Source organism: Otolemur garnettii, unplaced genomic scaffold (assembly GCF_000181295.1).
Source record: "Otolemur garnettii isolate 467f Iridium unplaced genomic scaffold, OtoGar3 scaffold00027, whole genome shotgun sequence".
Taxonomy (NCBI): Eukaryota; Metazoa; Chordata; class Mammalia; order Primates; family Galagidae; genus Otolemur; species Otolemur garnettii.
The window spans coordinates 2,268,495-2,282,578 of record NW_003852422.1 but is presented as its reverse complement, the minus strand read 5'-3'; the positions used below and the strand labels follow the sequence as shown (position 1 = coordinate 2,282,578).

Sequence of the window (14,084 nt, the reverse complement as noted above, 5' to 3'; positions counted from 1 at the left end):
AGAGCTAGTGAGATAGAAACGTAAAATACTACTGACCCCCCAAACGGCCCAAGGCAGCTGGCCCTGCCTGTCTCTGTGTTCTTTAATTACAATTATCTGCTAGGTGTGAAAACCCGTCTCCCCCAACGAGGGGGCACCTTAAAGACAGTGCCCAGCCCGCGATGGGCAGCCAATCGCCCTTGGGAGGATGGGGAGGCACGTCAGTGTTTTGGGAAGTGAGTAGATAGAACCCACGTAAACACTGCAGGTCAGCGCAGCGACCGCAGCTCTCCAGTCGGCAGGACGCTCCCCGGTTTCCTAGCGCCACCGCTGGTGAGCTGCGGCCTCTGCGGGCACACTCACATTCAGTGCAGTGACCAGATAGGACGGGCGTTTTCCACTTTATCATGTGTCAGAGCTCCCTCAGCTTTCACTTGCATCAGTGAAACACGGACGAACAAGCACCGGTTGAGTGGGGACAGCTGAGTCCCTTCCCCTCCAGTTTCTCACACGTTTACGAAGAACCTCAAGCCGCCCGTTCGTTTACCTTTCGCGCTTGGTTCCTCCCTAGCGGTCTGCAGGGTGCGCGCGGGGATTAGGCAGCGAATTTTACAAACTCCAGCCTGCGGTGCCAACGCTGTTTTCTTAGGACCGGACGCGCCCACCCTCACCGACCCGCGGGGAGACCTGCGCTCCAGCCGCGGGCCAGCCAGCTCTCGGAGCGCCCTCCACGGCCCCGCCTCACCGCCCCGGCCGGTCCGCACCTCGCCGAGAGCGCGCGGCTTCCAGCCGGGAGGTGGGCGGCGACCCTCCCATTCGATAGGGCCAGCCTCTGCGGGGCGCGCTGTGATTAGCGCGGCGGCGGGGGTTTCGGCCCGGCTGTCTCCACCTCTCACTTGCAGCAGGGAGGCCCTCAGCAGAGCGCTGGACTCTGCCCTCCGCCGGGAAGCACAGAAAAGAGCGCTCGCCCTGTTGACGACTTGGGGTATCTGTAAGCACCCGGAGGGGCTGGCTCGCCGGGCAGCGGGCGGCAGGGAGCACGGCGAGGCCCCGCAGGAGCCGCATGGTGCGCTGCTGCGCGCTCGCGGTGCGCTGGGAGCGGCGCGGGCAGGAACCGCACAGAGCAACAGGTGCAGCCCGGAGCCGCTCCAGGAGCTAGGGAAACCGCCCGCAAGGACCCGGAGCCGGTAAGGCTGAGGGGGGGCTCTCCACACCTCCCTGTTCCCGGCAACGCAGCGGGTGGAGGCACCGGGGAAAGGGGACTCCAGTGCTCTGAGACCGCTGCCCTCTCTGGAGAAGGTCCAGCTCCCGGTTCCTGTCCCCGCCCTCTCTTGGAAGGCCCCACACAGGGACGGCGTCGTCAGGCTAGGCTGCCGGCCGTGGCGCCTGGTGTCGTGCCCAGCAGGGGAGTCTGGGCTCTGAAACTCGAGCTCTCGGTGCTCTGGGCTGGGACCCCGGCGCCCTTTGGTCCCACTTTCTCCGGCAGGCACCCTTCCCCATAGCACCACGCCGCCCGGCGCCATGGAGCTGGCGGCCGGGAACCTCAGCGAGGGGAACGGGAGCGGCCCCGAGTCTCCCGCTGCGGAGCAGAAGCCGCTGTTTGGCATCGGCGTCGAGAACTTCATCACGCTGGTGGTGTTCGGCCTGATCTTCGCGCTGGGCGTGCTGGGCAACAGCCTGGTGATCGCCGTGCTGGCGCGCAGCAAGCCGGGCAAGCCGCGCGGCACCACCAACCTGTTCATCCTGAACCTGAGCGTCGCCGACCTGGCCTACCTGCTCTTCTGCGTCCCCTTCCAGGCCACGGTGTACGCGCTGCCCACCTGGGTGCTGGGCGCCTTCATCTGCAAGTTCGTCCACTTCTTCTTCACCGTGTCCATGCTGGTCAGCATCTTCACCCTGGCCGCGATGTCGGTGGACCGCTACGTGGCCATAGTGCACTCACGGCGCGCCTCTTCCCTAAGGGTGTCCCGCAACGCGCTGCTAGGCGTGGGTTGCATCTGGGCACTGTCCATCGCCATGGCCTCGCCCGTGGCCTACCACCAGCGCCTCTTTCGCCCCGACGCCAGCAACCAGACCTTCTGCTGGGAGCAGTGGCCCAACCACCGGCACAAGAAGGCCTATGTGGTGTGCACCTTCGTCTTCGGCTACCTGCTGCCGCTGCTGCTCATCTGCTTCTGCTATGCCAAGGTGGGGGCGGGGCGCGGGGCCGGCACGCGGGCGGGGAGGGGGCCGAGGGGCGCCGGGGACCCCGAGTCTCTGTGTCCCAAGCCCGATGGCTTCACCTGGCGGCGCTCGGGCTGCTTTGCACGGGGCACCTTCCCACTCCCGTTGCCTTCGCCTCTGCTTGCCCTTGTCCTGTTCGTGCTGTGCAAAAGTTACTTGGAGTTTGAGACATGCTGGGGGACTTGGCGGTGCCCTTCTAGCGGTCAGATAAGCAACGCGCCCCTCCGTGCCCGCCGCTCCCCTTCCTCGCCGGCCCCTCAGCGCCCCAGGCTGTCCCAGCAGCGCTCCACGCCTACTTTTCCGTGGATGAGACGCTCGGTTCAGCAACTCCGACCACAGCAGCCCGCGCGGCGTTGGTGCAGCGCCTGCAGGAATCGCAGAGAGTGCGGGTCAGTTCTCGGCCTTCCGCGGAATGGCGGTCTGGTCCCTGCTCTCAGCTGAGGCTCCGCGGGCCACTCTAGGTGCCCCCCTCCCCGGGCTGGCAGTTTGCGCTTTCGGTGTGTGTGTGTGTGGGAGACTACCTCAGGGACAGAGCTTCTGATGTTATTTTGCTCTGAAATCTAGCCTTACAAACCCAAGTGGTAAAAGAGTATTTATTCCCAGTCTTAACCGAATCTGCGGAGAATTCTGAATAGAGTGGACATGAGCTGTTGCGTTTCCCAGTTTCAATCCTTTCTAGAAAGGTCTTGTAAACAGCATGGAGTGATTCAGGTGCTGGACCTCCATCCCCAGCCCTAGAGAGAGGTGTTTCTCCTCCTGGGGGGCGGAGGGGTTCTTCTTCTTGGGGAAATGGTGTCCTCCCGTTCTACACACGGGCAGCGCTCAGCAAGCTCATGTGCTCTGTCATTAATTACACAAGGTTCGAAGATTTTCTACAAATCAAGAAGTCTTAAGCCATTGACATAACTCATTTATGTTTGAGTGAATAATAATACATGTTTAATAATTGTGGGGTGGGGCTCATGGGGTGGACCCCAGCCAGCGGCATGCCCTCCCCAGAGTGTGCTCCCTGTCCGGCAAACACTTGCCTGAGCAGGGTCTGAAATTTCCACCCAGCTTCTCCCTGTCTCTCATCCTGTTTCCCATAAATAAACAGCCAGACTCTGCAGGAGAACAGCTTCTTATCTTCCACTTCTAAGGTAGTTTCTCCCAGCAAAATGCTTAACAAATGCCACCTGCTCCCCTGTGCCATCCACACAGATAGTGCCTGTTCTGAATAGTGTCAATTTAGAGATTATCTCACAGAATGCCTAGTCAGAGGTGGAGGTAGGGAATTTACAAACGAACCCTAGCTTAGCTATTTGGGAAATGCACCATTAATTCATTTAGCCTCTGCATATATGAAACCAAGACTGTTGTACCCAGCCCAGTTGTATGATGCATGCACCATTGCATTTAATTTGAACTCTGTGATTGTGAGCTCTTGTCTCTATTTGACAAAGAAAAAGAGTTGAAAGGAACCGAGCCAGATGATGAAGCTGATGAATGATTGTGGAAGGGCTTTGAGGTATTCCCCATCTCCGGAGGAGAGGAGGCCATGAAGGGGATGGAGGGATTCTGAAAGCATTTGGCTTTTAAATTCCTAATTATGGCCCTGCTTACTCTTCCTTATGTCCCCAGAGTCTGTAGGAAAATAACTTAAATCCTCTCCACAGAAATGACCAGGTGAACTTGGAGGGGTAAGTTAGGCTATCTTTCTGTCATTCCAGAGTTTATAAAAGTCATATAGAAGACAAAGCTTGGAAAGCGTTTTAAAAACTCTTTAATAAAAACATTATTTGGATTTTTAAAATAGGGAAATAGTTTGCTTCTAAGCATAACTGAGAAATATTTTGAATTCAAGGCAGGATTTGCATATTCATTCCAGGGCTTCCATGAATGAGTAGGGGTGACACGTTCTTTCAAGTAGCTTTTCTTTGCTTTGGTTACAAGTCTTCATCATCCAGTTAAGGACTTTGTACTTGAGTGATAGATTCAGAACTCACTGTTTCTCCAAGGTCCAGGTCTGATGGCCAACGCAAAAAAGGACAGATAGTCAAAAAGGCATCTGACCTTAGAGGGTGGTTTTTCTTTATTTTTTTTTTGAAAGTCAATAAGAGAATTGCGTCCCAGAGTTGCCTTCTGCCTCCCAAATCCTACAAGTTTCTTAGTCTCCATGGTGATAAACTCTTGAGGTGCCTACCCCATTCAGTTGCTCTTGGTCCCCAGGGTGTGGCCAGCATGACCTGGGTGTGAGCCAGGACCTTCCTGTGCATGCCCTAAGACCTGCAGCGTGATGGAGGCACACCACCATCTGTCACCACCTTCTGAAGACACGCAGTCATGGAAGTCATGATCTCTCATGGTCACCTGCAGTCTTTCTTCTTTGATACCAAAACCTTAGATGGAACGCATCACGGTACATCATCTCGGGTGCTCACAGTGTGAGTTACTGAAGAGAAACAGAGTGGAGAAAAATATACCCCCGTGTTTGCTCCATTGCCAGTTTAACAGTATTGGATACTCTTAGCTGTTAGGAGGCCACTGAGCTGTCATCCAACCTAGAGTTGGGAGGAATGAGGTGACCTAGGCTTCATAACAAGCTGGTGACATTTGGGGGATGTGCTCTGATCCCTTTCTGATATCATCATCTGTCTCTCTGGTTTCTTTTGTGTCCCTTGCCTTCGGTGGCTGGGATTGTCCTTCACTGTCACCAGCCCTGTGCTCTCAGGCAGAACCAGCCTGCCCCAGCCTTTTCCTTTTCTTTTGCAAGACATTCTTGATTGTTTCTGCAAAAAAACTCCTGTCTCTCTTTGCCTTACACGCAGTTGCTAGTACCCTATTTCTTTTAGCAGAACAGTGAGCTGATACCCTTTTGACGCATTGAGAGCTGCCCCCAGTGCTCCTGCAGCAAGTAAGGACCTGTCTGTTTGTAAAGGGCGCTGGACTGCCTCAGAATGTAAGAAGGATTCCAATCAAGCGGGAATTTGGTGTCAGAACACACTCAATCCAGGCTGGTAGCCCTCACAGGGCTTGGAAGGCTGGGAAATATGTCCTGAGGCTTCTTAAATAGGGCATGACTAATTACCCCAGGAGTGCCACCACCAGTTGGATGGAGAGGCTCCATTAATATATGTGCTACTGGGTGAGGAGGGAGCAAAGAACAGGCTGGACGGTGGCCTCCGGCTCCTCGGGAGGCTCACTCAGCCACCTACAGGCACTGTGCCGTAAGTCATTTTAGGCTAAGTTTCCTCTAGATTTCCCCCCAGAAGGGATATTGAGAGAAATTCAAGTGATAGTTCTGCAGGGCTGGCGGTGTAGACCAAGACCAATGTACGCCAGAAATTCCTCTATGGGAAACGTTTTCATATAATTTCTCCTAAGTCTGACACTGGAGAGAATATAAAATAGTTTCTGTCATTAAGGAAGTGAGTGTGTCTCAAGGAGACAACCTGACAGGGACGTGAGTTTTTGCAGAAACAGTCCATACACCCAAAAGGCAAGTTGCCTAAAAGCACAGTGCAGTGGGCAGGACTCGAACACAGAACCAGAGGAGCAGAGAGGGTGGTGCTCTGCTTTAAGGAGATTTGCAGTGGAGTCAGTGACATTTGGTGGGGCTGTGAGGAAGGAACATGTGATCACTCATTTCCATTCCACACTGGACAGTGAATGCCCGGAGGGAAGGTCTCCAGTTTTTGACTGATCTGGGATCTATTTTGTGCCCAACATTTAGTAGGGACCTGGCGACTGTTACCATGTAGACTGCTGTGGGAAGCTGAGGTGGGAGAGAGCCCAGTGGGCGTGCAGGGGCAGGTGCGGACACCTCTTCCTGGAGCTCACGCCCAGCCGTCCATGCAGACTGACGTGTGCCATACTTCCTCCCAGCTATCCATGCAGACCCACGCGTGCCACACTTCCTGGGTGCTCCGAATTGAATTGTTAGGAAGACAGATGCACCTGGCAATTCTTACTCACTGCTGTGTTGTCACCGGGCATATTTTCTTATTTTAATGATTTTATAAAGCATACATTGCCATTTCCGAATGTGAGATGAGAGGTGCAAACTGATTTTATTAGTCTGTGTTTTTCAGGTCCTCAATCATTTGCATAAAAAGTTGAAGAACATGTCAAAGAAGTCAGAAGCCTCCAAGAAAAAGGTAAGTTCACGAACGTGCACGGTAGATGCCGCCTTTAGAGCTCAGTTTGTTTTTCTTTGTCCTTATGTCCCCAAGGCTGTGACATTGAGAGCTGCTGCCTCTCGCCACGGAAGCAAGGGGCTCTGAGTGACTGTGCCTCGTCACACTTGGCTGCTGGTTTGGAGAGGCGAGCGTGTGTGGGTCTTTGATCCTGCGCCTTGGCAGGAGGTGTGTTGGGGTTGACTGGGACAGAGTGCAGAGCTGCTGCCTACACGGTTTGCATGCAGTATAGTTCTTGCATTTCCGACCATCTCCCATATGATTCCAGAGGCTCAGGTAACCCTAATTGTTGCCCAGAGGGCCAAGAATTACAGAGTGGAGAAAGCTCAGAGGGCACGTCCCCGCTGTCCTTTGTCCTTTCACACACCGAGCCTGATGGAGCTTCCGAGTAACATGAAAACAACTCACTTACTGACGGGCATTATATTTTACATCTGTGGAACAAATATTCATGAATCTGGATTAATGTAACTCTGACTTGAGCAATCCCTATGTAATTTCTGGTTTTAGAAGGTAGAGTGAGATTATTAGCTAATAGGGTTAGAGAAGAGATTATAACAAGATATTTTAACTCACATATGTTACTAATAAAGTCTTGAAATACCTTGGTTTTTCTTCTAAATATTTATTATGGGCCAAGCACAGTTGCTCACACTTATAATCCCAGCACTCTGGGAGGCCAAGGCGGGTGGATTGCTTGAACTCAGGAGTTCAGGACCAGCCTGAGCAGGAGCGAGACCCCATCTCTACTAAAAATAGAAAAACTAGCTGGGAATTGTGGCAGGCTCCCATAGTCCCAGCTACTTGGGAGGCTGAGGAAGAGAATTGCTCAAGCCCAGGAGTTTGAGGTTGCTGTGAGCTGTGATGATGCCACGGCACTCTACCCAGGAAACAGAGTGAGACTCTGTCTCAAAAAAAAAAAAAAAAAAAGAAAAGAAATATGATCAATGGTGTATGTAATTTGCAGCTATTATAGTTTTGATTCTCCTCAGGACTCCTCTTATTTTTGAACAACGGTGTAGCTGAAAATGCATCTGTTCCCGAGTGGACAGCAGTGGCAGAGAGCTGCTTAGGAAGCATGAACGTTACGACTTTCCCTCCTGGCAGCACAAGTTGGCTTGTATTAGAAAGACAGCCGTACAGTTCTAGGGTGATGCCCGAGAGTAAGAGGTGCTCCAGGGGTAGCAGGTCTCTGCTTTGTCCATCTCTTCCCAAGTCTGAACAATCGTTACATATGTTTCCTTTAAGCTTCCTGGTCCATCTTTATCAGAGATGACCAAGAGTTAAGTTATATGAGTGGAGGAACTTTTAAAAGTTGTTTTTGGGCAGCGCCTGTGGCTCAAGGAGTGGGGTGCTGGCCCCATATACCAGAGGTGGTAGGTTCAAACCCGGCCCCAGCCAAAAACTGGAAAAAAAAATTGTTGGTTTCCTCTGTGTTCAATAATGTGCTGCTATGGTGGAATCTGTCCATTTTTCTAATCTATGTATTTGGTTTTCCCTTGAACCACATTTCTCACCCTAAGAAAATGACTCACTAAAACAATCAAGGATAGTTTATAACTTTCCCCTGGACAGCTGTCTTCAGAGCACCTGCTCTGCGCAGGACTGAGGGACCCAGGGACACTAAGACCTGGCTCTGTTTGGAAACCAGCGCTGTACCAGAAGAGACAGCCTGGGTGGCCTACCAGAAGCTCAGTGAGATGAGTGTTTGGGGCATCAGAGGAGGGAGACGTCAGTTTCCCAGAGAGGGACTGAGCTTTAATAGAGAAAACACCACTGATACGAGGTAAATGTCCATTAAGGATTTAAAATACTTTTCTGCTTGACACAAGAAACACAGCACTTCTTTACCATGTCCTGAATCTTATTTGTGTCTATGGCTAGTTTTAGTCTCTATATTTGAAAAAGTATTGGAAAGACATTACATAGCTCTTGGAGAAGAACAAAATGCTAAAAAAGAAAAATAAGTCTTATAAGAAATAATTAGAAAACTTTCTATTTTGTAATAAAAACCCCTAAAGTTTAGTGATTAGTTTACTTTGTGTAGTCATATACACATACACCTAGACTCACATATATCTACACGTACACAAATATTTAGTTTATGTGTGTATATGTCCATATGTGTTCCTGTATCAAGTAAATGTATATTTATATAAAATTATCATTTGATCATTCTTAGCATATGAGGAGGTTTTGCATTTGAAGGAGGGAAGATTTTCTTTGCTATTCCCACAGGCTCTGACCCTTAGGAGCCCTCAACAGATGTCTCTTCTCTTTTGATATATTTAATGACCTGCTTGTTTGCATAGGACAAATAAACACTGTGGTGCTTGTAGTGTGTGTGAGTCTAAGAAGAAGACAGGAGGGAGGGAAAGAGTAGGGAGTGGAGGGAAGGGTGGAGAGAAGAGGATGGTGGGGAGCTGGAGGCAGAAGAGAAGAGGAACTGGGCGAAGTGGGGAGAGGCGCAGAGCAGACAGTGAGAACGGGCGGTGGGGGGGGGGGCCCGGAGCATGGCAGGGGATAGATCTGTGTGCTGTTTCCCTGGTCTTAGCACAGACAGTTGTCACTGGAGCACACGAGTCCATAGGTGACAGGTGACGGATGGATGTGATACAGACTCGGACGCTTTGCTCGTTTCAATCCCATCTGCTGCCAGCACATCCTGTCAGTACCGAGTAGAGCTTCCTGTCTCTGTGCTGCTGCAGCTGCCTTCGTCTGCTCAGGCTACTGCAACAGAACACCGTAGACTCACACATAACAGAGACTTGGTATTTCACAGTCCTGGAGGCTAAAAGCCCACAATGAAGTATGAGCAGACTCAGAGGCCTTCTCCTGGCTCACAGATGGCCTCTGCTCTCTGTGTCCACAGGGTGGAAGGGACCAGGCAGCTCACTGGGGTCTCTTTCATGAGGGCACTAATCCCATTGCTTAGGGCTCCACCCTTGTGACCTAAACACCTCCCAAAGCCCTACCCCTAATCCCATTGCCTTGGTGATTAGGTTTCTTTCTTTCTTTCTTTTTTTTTTTTGAGACAGAGCCTCAAGCTGTCCCCCTGGGTAGAGTGCTGTGGCCTCACAGCTCACAGCAACCTCCAACTCCTGGGCTCAAGCGAGTCTCCTGTCTCAGCCTCCCAAGTAGCTGGGACCATAGGCGCCCGCCACAACGCCCGGCTGTTTTTTGGTTGCAGCCATTGTTGTTTGGCGGGCCCTGGCTGGATTCGAACCTGCCACCTTAGGTGTATGTGGCTGGCGCCTTAGCCACTTGAGCCACAGGCGCCGAGCCGGTGATTAGGTTTCAATGTGTGATGAGCCTTCAGACCATGGCTCTGTCCCTAAGAGTTTTCCTGTTAAGACTTGTAACTATTATGGGACAGGGAGCTTGACCCTTCATGATAAATGGGGTACATATTTATTCTCCATGTTTGAAGAAAAGTGTCAAAGAGGAATCTAATATCTGTTGCAGAAATAATAGCACAGAACCCTGTCATTGATTATAATATGCATTACTTAAACTCTGCGACACATAAAGAAATGTTTCGGGCACAAGGCTAACTGGATACTCAAACAAATTTCTTAAATAATCCTTGGAAACCTTAAAAGTGGGATAGACTACTATACTGGGTGACTGTTTCTCAGAGGAAAATTGAATTAAATGACCTCTGTATGTCCTCTCAGCCATTGGATTCTTTTATCAGTCTTTTTTTTTTTTTTTTTTTCTGGCTTGAAGTAATTCCGCCCGCTTTTGAGCTGTCATTTATCTAATTTGTGAAATGCTTCTTTTTATCATTCTCATCTTTTAGGCACTTTTTTCTTCCCAACCAGGTTCCATTAGACGTTATTTGTGAGTAACATTCTTTGAAGAAAGATGTCTCAGATGACTTGAAAAGAGCACCTCACAATAGCAGAGAGATTGATATTATGTAGATATTTTCAGCATAAGAAGCAAAAAGAAACCATGCCAATAAAGGACCGACTTACTCTCAAGTTCAGTAGCATTTAGTGTGGAGGCTTAGGACATAATTTTAAATGATGACTTTTCCTTACCAAAGATAACTTTGAGATTCTCTATTCTGTGATGGGTGTAAGGTGAGCAGCACACACCCTGGGCAAAACTCCACATCCGATACAAACAAATGATCTTGTCAAAAAGGGAAAAAATGTTAAAGATGAAAAGATCAGCCTCATTCTCCATAGAGGGGAGTACTCCCTGGGTATCTGCTGAGTCCAAGGGACCGGTGGAAGCAGCCCCCACCCCATCTTTCTGAGACTGGAGAAGGACTGCTTCAGCCTGGGGCTCAGTCCTGAGTGAAGCCTCGATGGGCTCTAACAGGAGGTAGGTGAGGTAACTTGGCCGGCCTGTGGTTTTTGTGTAATTCATCAGTGGTTTTCCAAACACCCTCTTGATTCTTTTGCCCAGGTGGCTCCCTGGGTAACTACCTAATAGTCTCTAATGGGCCTGGATATCTGCATTTTTAATAAATCTTTGTACCAGGTAATGGGGGCTTAGTTACCTGCTGAAATCTCAGGGTTGGGATTCCTGCATGGGCCTGGTCCTGACCGCCTGGTCATTTTGGCCAGGTCTGAGCTAGTGTATGTCAGACCCCTTCTCTGAGTTGGACCGTCTGGAGGCAACAGTGAGCCTAGAAGTAAGGTTTTCTCCCCACATGGGACTTCTTCCCTTCCCCAGCTTCTTGGTTCTCCTGGCCTGGAGGCCCACAGGAACATTGAAGACAAAGCTGGCCAGCTGTGTCCAGCTGTGCACGGGGCGGGGTGTGTGCTCCCCTGGTGCCGCTGGGACTGAGGGGGTGTCTGCTGGAGGACTGCAGGGCCTGTGTGCCCCTGCTGACTGTGTTCCAGCTGAGAGGCCATCAGTGGGCAGGGACGCTTGAAGAAACTAGAGAACTAGTGATCTCCAGAGACGCTTAGCTGGGAGCACAGCCCGTGCGGCAAATACCCCATTACACTCCCTCGGGAGCAGTCTGAGATGTGATGTGTGCTGACGGCTTAGAGAACAACTGTTAAGTATTCTTTGCCAGTGTTACCCCATGAGTTGTAATCCTCCCCATTTCAAACTACGAGTAGAACAAGAAAAAGAACCTGACTCTTGTCTATGCTTTAAGAAGATCAGTTTTGAATGAATTACAGACCCACAAAGTCACAGACACTGCCATAAAAATATGCTGTTCTCAGGGCAACCGCCATTTGACTGTGGGTCTTATCCATAAGCCAATGGGGCTGATGTCTGCCCTAAGCTTTGTACTTAGTAAAAATTTCCTAAAAGGAGCAATGAAATGGAATACTCAGGAGGTAATCATTTTATGAGGCGGAGCGATGGTCTCATGGTCATAGGAAGAGAAGACAATGTTTTCGGTTCTATTTGTAGGGATAATTTTATCTGGATTGTTTTGATGAAGTCACATGAGAATGGCACTTCTCACACGCTAATGGATAAACAGATGGGGAGCAGATACTCCCCTAGTACGCGTGAGCAAATTCTGCGTGTGTGTCATGCAGTAAGTGGCTTTAATACGTAAGCTTATACCCTAAAAACCTATATTCAGGTTGTTATTTCTGAGCTGCCTGTAGTGTCTAAGTGGATGGGCAGATTCTGGGAAGCATCTCATTGGTTTTCCCCTTTGCAAACCAGGAGTTGGGCTCAGGGAGTTCATGCCCTTCTGCAGGTTGTACGGCCAGTTACCTCACAGCCAGGCTGGGTCGCAGGCCCAGTCCAGGGAGTCCACAGTGAGCTCAGCTCTCACCTCCTGCCCTCCTGGCTGCAGGGACTTGTCCTGGAGTTGACTGCCATCTGGCTGTCTCCTCTGCACCCCCGTCTGGCTCCCGAGCCCCCCTCTTTGTTAAGTTCACACTCGCACTGACACTCACACTCCCGTCTGAGTGTGCTGCCTGGTGCCCGTCCTTGCAGAGCTGGTCTCACACTGTGTTCTGGCTGTGTTTCTAACCGGGCAGGTTCTACCGTATGAGAGGTAGTGAGATGCGTCCTTTTGCCATGGGCCTGTTCCCCATAGCAGCATGGGCTGTGATTCCTCTATGACAGTTCTGGTGGGGGGAATCTGTGGTGACAGTGGTTTCCTAGGAAGTCACAGCCCTGCATCTCAGTCTCCCCTGGGTGCGTCATGGGGAGGCTGAGCCTCTGTCCAGGCCCTGCTCCTACTCTCTGCCTTCCTTGCCATCAACCTCAGTCAGATTGCTTCTGTGAGGAGGGAAGGTGCACTGGTGGCCATGGTGGACCTTACCGTGCCCTCTGCACGTGTGGGCACTCAGAGTGAGCTGCTCACACCATCCTGGTCTGTAGGACCCGTAGAGGATAACAGGCTACTTAACACAACCACCTCTATGCACAGGGTCTTAACACTGAGTCTGGACAGGGGCTGAACACAGGTGCCACTCAGCCTTTAATAGAGTGGACAGGCAGGGTGAGGGGTCCTTTCTAACCCAAGTAGGGAACTGAGCTGAAGTTGGCTCCCAGGGGCCTCACTCCCCCATGCAGCTGCCAGAGTGGAGACTCAGCTCTCCGTTGCTCGAGGCTGTGGCTGTTCTGTCCCTGCAGCTGGGCTCTTCTGTGAGTGGACAGGCAGCATGTGGACCTGGCTGCTGGTGCTATGCACATTGGTTCCCCCACCTACACCCAGGGTCATGGGAGGACCTGCTTCACAGGGGCTTAGGGCACCTGAGAAATGAGGCACTAGTGGCCCTGCATAGCTCCTGAACTTTACTCAGAGGACAACAAAGCTTTTAAGGAAGGAACTGACCGATTGCTCTGTCTTTTATAGCTTAAACATTACTAGACCCCTTTAATTAGGTGTTCTAATAAAATAGAGCATGGTCTTTTGTTTGAACCCATAGAGATAGACTTTTCAATTTACCACAGAGTTGGATGCCTGGTTGTGGCCGTTCTGCACGTGGGGAACAGGTGTGGGTGTCCTCTGGCTTACCACCAGCCCTGGGCTTTGAGCCCATCATGGAGGCAGCACTCACACACAGATCATCCCCCGCACAGGGGTGATGGTCCTCTTGTGTTGGGGTCCTTCATCAGAGCCCATGTCCTCCTGTCACTTGCTCAGTGGAAATCTCATAGGACCTGCCTGTGATTTCCAAGTATTTCTGATTTAGGAACAGCAAGGAAATGGTTAAACTAAAAGAAAACAAATGGGGCTGATTAGTCCACAGACTGATACATCAGTGTATCAATTAACTTGGTCTTTAATTGGTCAAACTTTAATGAGAAGAAATAAGCACATTGTCTGTGGAGGTGACTCTGGAGCAAAATCTAGTGTTTCTCTGAGGCTCATTGCTCGTGGGTGTGTCCACACGGGATGTGTTTCAGTCATTTAAAGTTGGCCTTTAGTCTTTATACATTTCTCTTTCCCTGACTCAAAGGATGCTTTCTACATAGTCTACACGCATCTCACATCCATCCTAAAATAATTGCTACGCAAGGTAACCACAGGTCTTGAAGGAGTTAAGAACCAAAATTTCACATGAAGCTAAAATTAATACTTAAAGCAGATTTAGGATCCTTTTCAAGCTCACAAAATATACAAAAATTGTTTAGAGTGTATTTTAAAATGCTGGGTTCTTTTTCTTTTGTAATTGATGCATTCTCCCGTACCCCTGTCCCCTCCCTCCCCTCCCTCTCCCTTCCCTTCCTCTCCCTTCCCTTCCTCCCCTCCTCTCCCTCCCCTCC

At 50.6% G+C, this 14,084-nt stretch overlaps 1 protein-coding gene across 1 annotated transcript in view; it reads left to right on the top strand.

Annotated features, from left to right (window-relative positions):
- Positions 1-1,500: 1,500 nt before the first annotated feature.
- GALR1 (galanin receptor 1) overlaps positions 1,501-14,084 on the top strand; it is a 13,347-nt gene continuing 763 nt past the window's right edge. Inside the window, exons 1-2 of the mRNA XM_003788393.1 lie at positions 1,501-2,166; positions 6,273-6,338. Of these exons, the coding sequence (XP_003788441.1) occupies positions 1,501-2,166; positions 6,273-6,338 (732 nt within the window). The remainder of the gene's footprint in view (positions 2,167-6,272; positions 6,339-14,084) is intronic.